Source organism: Chiloscyllium punctatum, chromosome 4, assembly GCF_047496795.1.
Source record: "Chiloscyllium punctatum isolate Juve2018m chromosome 4, sChiPun1.3, whole genome shotgun sequence".
Classification (NCBI taxonomy): Eukaryota; Metazoa; Chordata; class Chondrichthyes; order Orectolobiformes; family Hemiscylliidae; genus Chiloscyllium; species Chiloscyllium punctatum.
This window is the reverse complement of record NC_092742.1, coordinates 40,365,724-40,378,629: the sequence shown is the minus strand read 5'-3', so window position 1 is coordinate 40,378,629 and position 12,906 is coordinate 40,365,724. Positions and strand designations below refer to the sequence as shown.

General features: G+C 37.9%; 1 protein-coding gene across 3 annotated transcripts in view; it reads left to right on the top strand.

The window, feature by feature from the left end:
* The window catches only part of mdga2a (MAM domain containing glycosylphosphatidylinositol anchor 2a), a 908,723-nt gene that overhangs the window by 255,838 nt on the left and 639,979 nt on the right, over nt 1-12,906 (top strand). For all 3 annotated transcript variants that reach the window (XM_072568467.1, XM_072568466.1, XM_072568464.1), the window contains exon 3: nt 7,704-7,878. In XM_072568467.1, coding sequence (XP_072424568.1) covers nt 7,704-7,878 — 175 coding nt within the window. The remainder of the gene's footprint in view (nt 1-7,703; nt 7,879-12,906) is intronic.

The window sequence follows — 12,906 nt, the reverse complement described above, 5'->3', positions numbered from 1 at the left end:
ACACTTTTTCCTGACCTGAAACAGGCCTAACTTTGCAAGTTTCTTCTGTAACTGTAACTCTAGTAATTGCTTAGTGAATCTATGCTGTGCCATTTTCATTAAATTTTCGTTCTTCCTGAAATGGAATGACCCAGACTGTAAACACATCCAAATTTATCAGCTATACTGACATCTTGTACAGACAGACCCATTAGATTGTCATGGAGACTGATGTTCCACAACTACAGAAACAAATAGAATTTAGATGGGTTTGATGGAAATCAAAACTAAATAAAGTATGTCCAAGTTTACTCAAAGATTTGACTTGTTTTAACAGTTATCCTCATCTATCTTAAAGAAAGCAGATTTAACTTGGCACCCAAAATCTTCTGGTCAAAATCGATGCCCAATGCATTGATGCTGTTTATGTGGATTCCTGCACTGTAGTCCTTGCACAATTCTTTAGCTAGGTCTTCTGATCCTGACTGAAGCATTGATAGTCAATGCAACATCGATGGGTAGACCATCGAGTACAAAAAAAGACAAAGTAAGGGAACTCCACTTTTTCGTGACTGTAGCTGATGCATCCCAGCATATTTTTAAAAGTCCAAATCTTTCAGTGGATTAGTGTGTGGGTGAGAGAGTGACTGAGATGGTGGTCGGCTGGGGAATTGTTTGGTCTGTTGGACGTTGGTGATTGTAGTGCTCAGTTGGTTATGTTGGCTATCAACCAGTGTAACATATTGAGCCTACTGCAAATATGACCCAAGAAATTGATAACTGCAGTAAATCAGCTCTTTGGAAGTTAAAGCTACCCAAGTAATTACTGCCTGTGCGTGTGCACCAGGAATTCCACAGAATTTGAACACAACTCCCAATGTGCATCCATTTTCCAGCTATCCAGACAATGTACTGGACAATTTGGGCTGGGGAAAGTGTTCTGTGGTATTAACTATGGACGGGAATACTGCTCATTTCTTAACTGTACTGGCACTTCTCTTAAATTTTCTGAATTTGACAATTTCAATCCCAAAGAGAGTGTGTAATCAGTAGAATTCTAAAACAATTTTGGAGCTGACAAAACCTAGCCATCTACCTCTTTATACAATTTGGCCAAGAGCTCTGTACAGGAAAAATCTGACATTTTTTGAACAGAATGATGTATTCAGAAGCATCTGGTTCTTTGTTAATTCTGATTGCAAGTCATTCTGTTTGGAATATTAATGCTGATTTTGCAACACCATGCTTCAAATTAAATTGCCCCAGGCAGCTGCAAATGCTCAACACCTGGAAACTACATGGATGAAGGAAACAAGAGCATTTCTCACTGCATAAGTATGTACTAAATATATTCATGAGTCATTTCATCCAACAAGGAAAGCCTTTCAGCGTTAACCTTAGACAAGAAGAATTGCATTCTCTTGTTAATGAATTTGTAAGACAAAAATTCCATGGGACCAAACTGACACCTATCATGACAGGTATCATAGAATTGCCCTTTATCTATGTAGTAACAATGTATTGAAGAATTTGAAGGTGACATTGTTAGACAAGTTATCCTTGTGAAATTTAAGTGTATGACATGAATATTCCATTTCAGTACTTCCCTATTTGATTCAATTGATTTTTTTCTTGTAAGGTCCCATTAAGTTTACACAATGGTTGGCAATGTGGTCCAAGTGCCTGAGGCATTGCTGCAGTTTGGGTAATAAAATATGCTCTTTTAGCATTGCAAACAGTTACCTTGCAGTGAATGCACACTGCTCAGAAACAGAAAGCGCTATCACTCTAGAATAATTAGGTCAAATGGAGCAATGGATACTATGACCATTACTCCTCCCAGGCAACTTCAAAGGTGCTTTCATCTCATGTTGGTGTTATTTGATAAGCTGAGAGTGTTGCAGAGATAGCTGATGAGAATCAAAAACTTATCTTGAAAGTTGGGATTATGCTATCACTTTGACCGACAAGGGTAAACACTGAAGTGAAATACAGTGTGTTCCACATCACTAGAGAATGTAGGGCACAGTATCATCTATATCATGAGAGAGCTGCAGTACCATCTTGCCAATACCTTCATCTCAACTTGCAGTCAGGTGCAAAGCAATGATAATTGTTGCTGACTTTGAAGAAAACTATGCTGAGCAGATTTTGTGATCATTTTGGAGTATGACCTCTCTTGATGGGTATTCCAGTGTTGATTCCAGTGTTGTTTGATGGGTATTCCCAATACTGAGCTGCATTGATAGCATCAAACTGTCTAAATAGGCAATCATATTAAAGAAATCTCATGGACAGCAAACCTGGAAGTGGAAATCCGTAATATTCAAATTCTTATGGAAACATATTGCAGAGAGCAAATTAAAGATTGGGACATAAACATTGTGTTAAAATAGAAGCTGAAAGATGGCAAGGAAATTTTAAAAACAAAATGACTTGTTTAAAAAGCAATTCATTAAAGATGCAGCTGCATCTGCAAGCAAGTGGATAGGGAACCAATAGAAAGGAGAAGACCACTTGATTTTGTCTGCACCAATCAGCTATAGCAGAACAGTACACAATCAGCACTGTAATCTAATGCCTGGCTCTCCCACTCTACCATTGTCATCAAGCCAGGAGATCAATCCTGGTTTGGGGAAGAGTGCAGGAGCAGCACCAGACATCATGGAAAATGAGTTATGAACATGGTGAAGTTACATTAGAATTAGAATTGGAATCCCTACAGGCCCTTTGGCCCAATAGATCCACACCAACCCTCCAAAGAGTAACCCACCCAGACTCATTCCCTTACATTTATCCCTAACTAAAGCATCCCTAAACACTATGGGAAATTTAGCATGGTCAATTCACCTGACCTGCACATCTTTGGACTGTGGGAGGAAATCGGAGCACCTAGAGGAAGCCCACGCAGATACTGGAAGAATGTGCAAACTCCACACAGACAATTGGCCGAGGTTGGAACCAAACCCAAGTCTCTGGCACTGTGAGGTAGCAGTGCTAACTACTGAGCCACCATGCTGCTGCCCCCCCACCCCCACCTCATGTATGAAGACAGTCAAAATCAACAGGGTTCTCCCACAACTAACAGTTCAAATCTGAGCTTTGAGGTGGTGTGAAATCTAGGTGGAGCAATTAAACAATGGGCAGGAAGGTAGAGCTCCACAAATATTCTCAACCTCCAAGATGAGGGAGCCTGACACATTGGTGCAAAAAGGCAAGGCCGTTGCACTTGTATCGCCGTCAACCCAGTAGTGCCACATGGATGATCGATCTGAGCAGCCTTCTGAGGTCTTCCACAGATGCCAGCCTTCAATCACTTTGTTTCACTCTATATGATATCAAGAAATGGTTGAAAACACTGGATTTGTACTGAGGGTTTGTGCTCCAGAATAAGTTGCAGCCCTAGCCAAGTGTAGCTTTCTAGTGTAACTAAAAAAAAACTGGTGTCTCCCCAACCTTGTCGAAAATTGCCAAGGTACATGCTGTCAATGAAAAAAGAGAAAATCAAATTCTATCAATTGTTGCCTCATCAGTCTACTCCCAATCACCAGCCAAGTGATGGAAGGCAGCTTCAACAGTACTAGCAGCTAGCAGCCTGCATACGCATGTTTGGGTTCCACAAGGGCTACTCAGCTTCAGATGTTTTTACAGCTTTCGTGCAAGTATGGACAGAAGAGCTGAACTTCAGAGATGAGGTGAGAGTGACTGTCTTGATGTCAACGCTGCATTTAACTAACTATGGCATCAAGGACCCCAACCAAAATTGGAGAGCATGGAAATATGGGTAAAACATTTCAATGGTCAGAGTCATGTTTAACATACAGGAAGGTGGTTATAGTTGTTGGACATCTCAGCTCTAAGACATCACTGCAGGAGTTCCTCAGAGTAGCGTCCTGGATCTTCAGCTGTTTTATGAATAACTCTTCTCTCCATCTTATGGTTAAAAGTGACCATGTTTGTTGATGATTGCACAATGTTCAAATCTATTTTATAAATTTATCAAAGCTGTTCTCACTCTGTTCTTAAGTACATATTAAAATAATACCAGTTTTGGGTGGATGAATTCCTTACCATTGTTTTAAATCTTAAAATATTATGAATCAGATTATTGGAAAAACATCAACTGCTCTGAACCATCATCCAATTAGAACTAATTCAAAATGTCAGTCTGTGCTGACTCCATCTAACCCATAATTGGTCCAGTATCATTTTGCACCAAGTCCTCAGGGCTGAATGCAGTATTTTGGAAATGAAGTAAGTCCACTTTGAGTCATCACTGTTCGTTGTAAATATTTGGATACCCTGTTTGAGAAAACACATTTACATTCTTAAATACATTTCCTGCCATTGTACTAATCAGTTGAGTCCATAGTCTTTTTTTGTTGTACTGTTTTTTGTAAATTACCTTTCTGCTTCTTCAACATCGAGTACTGGATGAGCTGAGGTTTCCTCTGAGTTACAATTAGAAGATTGAAACCCTTGTTTTTGGTCCCCATTTTCAAACTCTGTTCCCTAGCTACTAACTCCAAGCCTTTCTCTGACAAAGATCTTGGATTAAGCCAGTCTGTTCAAAACCTTGGTATCAGATCTGATCCTGAGATGAGCTTCCAAGCTCATATTTCGGTCTTCACTAACAGTGCCTATTTTCACTTCTACAATGTTAGTCAACATTGACCCTGTTTCAGTTGATCAGCCACTGAAATCCTCGTTCATTCATTGTCGTTAACATCACGTCTTCTGATGCACTCATGGCTCGTCCCCCACATTTCACTACCTGTAAACCTAAGGTTATCCAAAACTCTATTATAGCAAGTTCCTTTCACCACTCTTCTCATGCTTCCTGACTGACATTGACTCCTAGGCAAACAACATGTTCACTTTAATTTTCTAAATTTGTATTCAACTCCCTCCATAGCCTCATGCCTTATTATCATTCTAATCTCCTCAAGCATTGCAAACCCCTGAGATACCCAGCTCTTCTCATTCCAGTCCCTTGTGCATTTCTAGCTATCATTGCTCCAAACTAGGCCTGGCATTACCTCCCTACACCTCTCCACTCTCTACCTTGCCTACTTCATTCAAGATACATTATAATATCTATACCTACCTCTTTGCCAAATTTGTTTTGTTATCTGACTTAATATATTCTTATATTAGTTGGTTTTCTTTGTGTTATAGTACCCCCTTAAAGCATTTGGGACTGATCTTACTATGCTCCATTTTTAAAGTATAACTTGTTGTTATTGATATTTTTTATGTTCACATAATATTATGTTGCATTCTTGTTGAAATTGATTTTCAAGCACTTTGAGATTTTTGACTTGGACATTCTGAAAATTCTTATTTAGTTCTTTCTAAGCAAAGTCAACTGGTTCCAGTTTTTAACAGTATTTTGTGAACTCTTCCCCTGTCTGGCTTCCTCCTGCTTTGAATATCTGGATCTGTTCCTTTATACCACACATCTCAGTCTCTTTATTCCCTAAATTATACTGGAGCTCAAAACTTGCATTGTCTTTTTTTTTCCATGACGCATTCCCAGTAGTCTTGAATTTAAGTTCTGCATTCAAACAATTTTATGATTCATCAGCAAATCCTTTTCTTTTTATTTTCAAGGTATTTTTCACAATACTTGTTAGAGATTTCTGATACTTACAACTCATTGAGTGTTAATTGAAGATCTATCAGAATGGAGTTTGCTTCAGCCCTCATTCAAGTGTCCTAGTTTTTGTGATTGACACTGAATTGTTCGCATTAGTTCTGATTTTTCATGAGCAAACTTATTTATGTTGACAAAGGTTGCTTCTCTGCATTGATCAATTCGTCCTTCAGTGGCTCATTATTAGCAATAAGCTTTTTGTGTTTGGCCACAGTAAATTTGGGGAGCTTCACAAACTCAACATAATCAAGCAACCGCTTGATGTTATTCTCTGAATTATCAACTTTAAAGACTAGAGCTGCTTCTGTTTTCTTCAGAAAAGTTGTAGCAACGGATAGTCATTTTCAACAAATACCATACATTTCACCATGAAATCCTATTTGTTTAATTCCATTGAGTTCCACTGAATCATCTTTTTCGAAATGTTTGAAGATGCTACTTGGTCTCAGCATTCTGTAATCTTAGATTTTTTTTAGATCTTGCTATAACATACTTTATGATCCCAGTTATGAAAATACTGGACAAGCCAGATCTTTATGATTAGGCTGGATAGACCATTATATTTTAAAGAACTGAATGTGTGGAAGAACCTAGGGTAAGGAAATAAGTGGCAGGTTTCCACAGTTAAGTTGAAATACAAAACAATTTGCACTATATTATACAAATTTGAATAAATCAAACATAAACAATATTGAATAAATAAATATACTGAATATTTGAGATAATAACTCTTAACTATATGCGTTATGTACACACCTTACAAGCAATCAGTATTAATAGGAAATAAATATGTATTAACATACTAAATATGGTCAAATACTTTGCCAGCTCTATGACAAGTAGTCGATGTGGTCAAGATAGATTCCATACAGACTTTAAAAATATTGCGTCACTAAAGCTAATTAAAATCTATTTCCTTGGTGAGGAATTCCAAATCAACGCTCTTAATGGTCTAAGTTTGGAATACACACAAGGTTTCTTTGATTTGGATTGCCTCAATAGTTGCTCATGTGCCAGTTGTTCTCCTGAAACTGAGTTCCTCAACAGTTCTGAGATTGCTCCTAAGCATCTAATTATTGGAACAATTCCAACTTTTATAAAATAGCTCATTTCATGAAGTTGCTACTGAATTTATCTTGGCATCAGCCCTCCAGCAGTGCACCAGGCAAATGTTACTTGTATGCTTTCTTAACCCCACTCCCAACTATAGTGAGCTATCAATGGCTTTCAAGACTTCTATTAAGCCTAACCATTTTTTGCACCCATGGAATTATCATTTTATGAGACTCTTCCTAATTGCATGCTGTGTACTAACAGCAGCAAGAGACATTACTTCTGCTTTGGCAGAGGACAACTTGGTTGCACCTTCCCAACAAATGTAAGACAAATTGAAAACAATTTTGAGAAAATGCTTTTCCTCCATCACACCCCCTTAACTGGACAGGGAGACTATCTCCACACCAATTAAGCGGTTTCCTGTTTTTCCTCAGGGTGGGCTTCAAATGAGGAAATGTCCTGACTCCTGGCCATTGTTTATACCTGATACTGTCAAAATACTGAGTAAAATTAAATGCAGTGAATTTTCAGTTTCAAATCTAAAGGTTCAGCATTTCTAGAAAATTTGCAAAATGGTATCCTTTACTGTTGCCTTTTTGAGAATCAAATAAAACATCATCTGTTAATAAAGAGCATCTTATTAACGAATATGATGGTCTCCCAGATACAACAACATGGTAAAAGATTGACCTTTACCCAAAGTTTCTATGAAATGATGGAACATTAGGGAATGTTAATTAATTGAGAGCAAAGTTTGGTCGCAATGTTGTTCAGACTAAGCGCTTTTACTCCGGGCTCAGGGACCTTGTATATCTTTGAATCTTTTCCAGCACATTTTTTTTATCCTTTGATGATCAAAATGGTTTAAAATATATTTAGGTTCTATATTCATCTAAATTTTCACAAGTCTAACAGATTCTAAATAATTCAGCAGTCTATTTTATTAATTGGTAGACTCTTATTGTGCCTTCTGCTTTAAGTATAATAACCATTTCTAATGATGCTTGCTCAGATCAGATGGACCAAAACAGCAGGAAGTGCCTCTGACAGGTTTCACGACAACAGTGTCTTCAATGAGACCCTGAGGATCACAAAAATCCAACGTCACCAGGGAGGCCGTTACTACTGCAAGGCTGACAATGGCTTGAGCACCCCTGCAATCAAATCCATCAGAGTAGATGTATACTGTAAGTAATCTATGTCACATTATCACTTCTCAGGCACTAGATGAAACACAGATTCAAATTTGCAGAAGTTTACAATTGCTTTACACATTTGTGACAATTCTAGTGAAGTAGCTTTGATCAGGAAAGGTCAGAAAAAAGTGAAGAAATGCAAGAGAAAACCATAAGTCGATTGACAGTGTTACTGACTAATCTACTGCTCTGTCTCATGTTGGTGCATGTGATGCTGTACAGAGACACTCCTGAGACATGAAGAGATGTGTTACACAGAAGAAAGTACTTAACTTTGCAACAGAGTATGCACCAGTGGTTTGAAATTAGGTCATTCTTTGTATTCGAGCTAGGAGCTTGATTGTATTTGGACAACTATTTTGAATTTGACTGGATTTTCATTCTGTGAGGAAGATTGAAAATACTTAGAAACCAAAGTAAAAAGACTGTAGAAGCTGCAAATAAAGAGAGAATGTTGGAAATGATCAGAAATTCTGATTCCATAGTATTTGGACTGCAGAAGTTCAAGAAAATAGCTAAACACCAGCTTCATTAGAAAAGCAAGGGACATGTAATGTATTTTCAAATCAGCTTTGAATTCCGTTTCTTTTAATTCACTCATTGGACATGTGTATCATTGGCTGGGGCAGCACATATTGCACATCCCTTATTGTCCCTCAGTATGTGATTTTTGGAAGAATTAGACTCTTGTTTCTTTCACTTTTTAACAATTTATTAATTAAAAGTATATAACCTGAAAACCTTTTGAGTAGTCACCTGGCTGGAACATTGCCAGGCCTGCTGTTTTGAACATGGGTGCCTTGACCATATTGCAGCCACACTGTGCCTATTTTATCAGTTTATTTGAAGCAGCATGAGTAACTTAAGTCAAGCAACAATTTTAAAGCAAAATGCTTGTCTTCGTGGTAGCGTGTTGAAAGTTGGGGTTGCATTGTGCTGTGAAATGTTACTGATATTTAATTGCTTGCGGTTTAGCATTTAATGATTATTCAAGGAATGATAGTTCCAATGGTGAAGTAGATGGCTAATAAAGTGACTTGAAAAATTATGCTCTAATATGTGTCTTTACAAGATTCATATAGCATTGCTTATCTTAATAAATTTGCTAACGCAAGTAAAATGAAACATTTACTTCCTCTGTTGAAACAATAAATAGAAGAATGCAGGAGAAGGTTACTTGCATCATTTCACATGTTCTTGATTTACCTTCTCTGTATGAAGACAATTTCATGAACACCTCTGCATACTCATGGTAAACTAATGAGTCCTCTTCATGAATTCCCCAAAACTTTATCCTTCATTCTTAAATTTTCAGATGATAAAATAAAGGATTTTGATTGGATTAAGATAGATGGTAAATAACCAAATGTTCTTTAATACATAACTTTTAAAATTTTTACAGTATTATTCTTCATAATGGCGAATTTTGACATTTTCATTTCATGTAAATTTGTTTCTCAAGAGTGGACTTCCTTATTTGTTGAGGGCAGGTCTAGCACCAAACCTCCTACCAGTTTATCTGGAGCAGCAGGCATAGTTTAGGTAGAGTAGTCACCTTACAGCGAAGAGCTTCAATAGATTTTTAAAAAGTAGCTATTTGTTCCAAATCTGTGTTTCAATAAGAATAATTATGAAGTTGGTTTACCAGTAAATACCCAATTTCACCTTATTCCATTCAAGGTGTACAAGTAGTCTAAAAGTGTGCATTTATGTTTATTCAAAGATTTCCCATTGATTGAGCATGAGGGGTGGGGACATCAGTAACTTTAGAAATGCAGAATCATTGATAGCATTTTCTAAATTTCTGAATTATTCTATTCATGTACGGATTCCTGTTGTTCGTTTTTAGTGGTGTCATAACAATAAGTGCTAGCAGCTTTGCTATCATTCTCCACTGCAAAACTGTGCCAAAACTAAATTCCTCACACTTTTCTACTCCAGTGAAAATTGACCTAATATCTGGGATCTCTTTTCAGAATTATACGTTCTTGTCTCTGGCATTGTTCGAATGAATCAGCCACCCTGTATAATTGTAATGTTATTCCAAAAATAGCCAAAGTTGGGATTCACACTATTCGAATCATGAGTAATGTCTTGTACAAATGTATCAGAACTTCTCCACTGTAATATTTTAATTATACAATGGACAATATTATTCCTTTTGTTCATCCATGTCAGTATTAAATTCTTATAACAGGATGCTAAATGTCTAGGAGACAGAGATAACTAAGCAGACATATTTGGTGAATGAATGAATGAATTGTATTGAAATATATAAGGAATCTAGCAGCCCTATCTCTGAGCTGAAATGACAAGTTTCAGGTCTTACCAGCTCTACACCATTCAGCTATTTGTCATTGAATGGAAAATATAATTTCATGTTTTCCCATTCACACTTATTCCCATTTCGTTATAGCCATTAGGTTGTCCATGCTTTGCTGAGGTTTTTTGGCTGTCTGCCTACTTTTGTGTATTTAGCAAATTTTGAGATTGTGTCCTCCTTATTGAAGTGCAAAGCATCCAACTATTCCTGAATGAGCCAAGCTGGACTCAGCTTTGAAACCTGAGTGACATTACTTTACCATTCAGTGGTGTGAGCATTTAAAATTTATTATTTAACTTAACTTTGCTTCTGACCTGTCAAATCAGGTTTTTATCCATGAGCTAAATTTTCTCTCAAAACATATGTCTGAATTTATTTTTAACAATTTTTTTGTGGACCACTTCCATGCTTTGAAAATCCATATGTTTACTTAATTCCTTTCAGCCACATTTCTATAAATAAATTTTCAATAGATGTTTTTCAAATATGAGAACATAAATTGGAGCAGGGATAGACGTATAACCCTTTGAGACTGTTCTGCCATTCAATATAATCATAGAAACTTATTTACCTCGACTCCACTCTCCCATACGCTCTCCATCCCCTGAAAGAACAAATTTCTATCTATCTTGTATAAATTAAATGATGGAATATTCACAACTATCTGGGGTTAAAAATGTCAAGGATTCACAACCCTCAGAGTGAAGGCATTTCTCTTTAGTTTAGTCTAAAATGACAAATCCTTGTCCTAAGACTGTGCATCCTTGCTGTAGATTGTCCAACAAGGGAACCAGAGGGGTACCAATATCCTGGGGGGTGGGGGTGGAATTTGCTAATGCTCTTTGGGAGGATTTAAACCAATTCAACGGGGGATGGGCGCCTAAATTGTAGTTCCAGTATCCAGGATGTTGAGTGTAGTGAGATCAGAAATATGGTTTCAAGGTTGCAAGAGTGCACCAGCAAGCAGGAAGGTGGTTTGAAGTGTGTCTACTTCAACACCAGGAGAATCTGGAATAAGGCAGGTGTACTTGCAGCATGGGTTGGTACCTGGGCTCTCAATGTTGTGGCCATTTCAGAGACATAGATAGAGCAGGGACAGGAATGGTTGTTGCAGTTTCTGGGATTTAGATATTTCAGTAAGAACAAAGAAGTTGGTAAGAGGGGAAGGTGTAGGATTGTTAGTCAAGGACAGGTGGCAGAAAGGACATCTGAGGACTCATCTACTGAGGTCTTATTGGCTGAAGTTAGAAACCGGAAAGGAGAGGTCATCCTTTTGGGAGTTTTCTATCGGCCTCTGAATAGTTCTAGAGATGTAGAGGAAAGGATAGCAAAGATGATTCTGGATAGGAGCGAGAGTAACAGGATAGTTTTTATGGGGGATTTTAACTTTCCAAATATTGACTGGAAATACTATAGTTCGAGGATTTTAGATGGGTCAGGTTTGTCCAATGTAGGTAGGAGGGTTTCCTGACACAGTATGTAGACAGGCCAAAAAGGGGCAAGACCATATTGAATTTGGTACTGGGTAATGAACCCAGCCAGGTGTTATATTAGGAGGTAGGTGAGCACTTTGGTGATAGTGACCACAATTTGGTTATGTTCAATTTATCAATGGAAAGGGATAGGTTTAAACTGCAGGGCAAAAGTTATAGCTGGGAGAAAGGCAATTATGATGCGATTAGGCAAGATTTAGAATGTATAGGATGGGGAAGGAAACTGCAGCAGATGGGCACAATTGAAATGTGGAGCTTATTCAAGGACTAGCTACTGCATGTCCTTGATATGTACGTACCTGTCAGGCAGGGAGGAAGTGGTTGAGTGAGGGAGCCATGAGGAAGTTGAATCCCTTGTCAAGAGGAAGAAGGTGGCTTAGGATGCGATGTGAAAGCTCAGTTAGGGCACATGAGAGTTGCAAGTTAGCTAGGAAAGACTGAAACAGAGAGCTAAGAAGAGCCAGGAGGGGACATGAGTAGACATTGGGAGGTAGGATCAAGGAAAACCCTAAAGCTTTCTATAGATATATCAGGAATAAAAGAATGACTAGACGAAGATTAGGACAATCAAGGACAGCAGTGGGAAGTTGTGTATGGAGTCCGAGCAGATTGGAGAAGCGCTAAGTAAATATTTTACATCAGTGTTCACAGTGGAAAAAGATAATGTTGAAAAGGAAAATGCTGAGATATCGGTTACTAGACTAAATAATGGGATTGAGGTTCACAAGGAGGTGGCGTCAGCAATTCTAGAAAATGTGAAAATAGATAAATCCCTTGGGCTGGATGGGATTTATCCTGGGATTCTCTGGGATGCCAGGGAGGAGATTGTAGAGCCTTTGACTTTGATCTTCATGTCGTCATTGTCTACAGGAATATTGCCAGAAGACTGGAGGAAATCAAATGTTGTCCCCTGTTCACAAATGGTAGTAGAGACAATCCTAGTAATTATAGACCAGTGAGCCTTACTTCAGTTATGGATGAAGTGTTAGAAAACGTTATAAGAGACAGGATTTACAATCATCTAGAAAGGAATAAGTTGATTAGGGATAGTCAACGCAGTTTTGTGAAGGGTAGGTCATGCCTCACAAACCTTATTTGAGATGGTGACCAAACAGGTCGATAAGGGTAAAACGGTTGATGTGGTGTATATGGATTTTAGTAAGGTGTTTTATAAGATTCCCCATGGTAGGTTATTGCACAAAA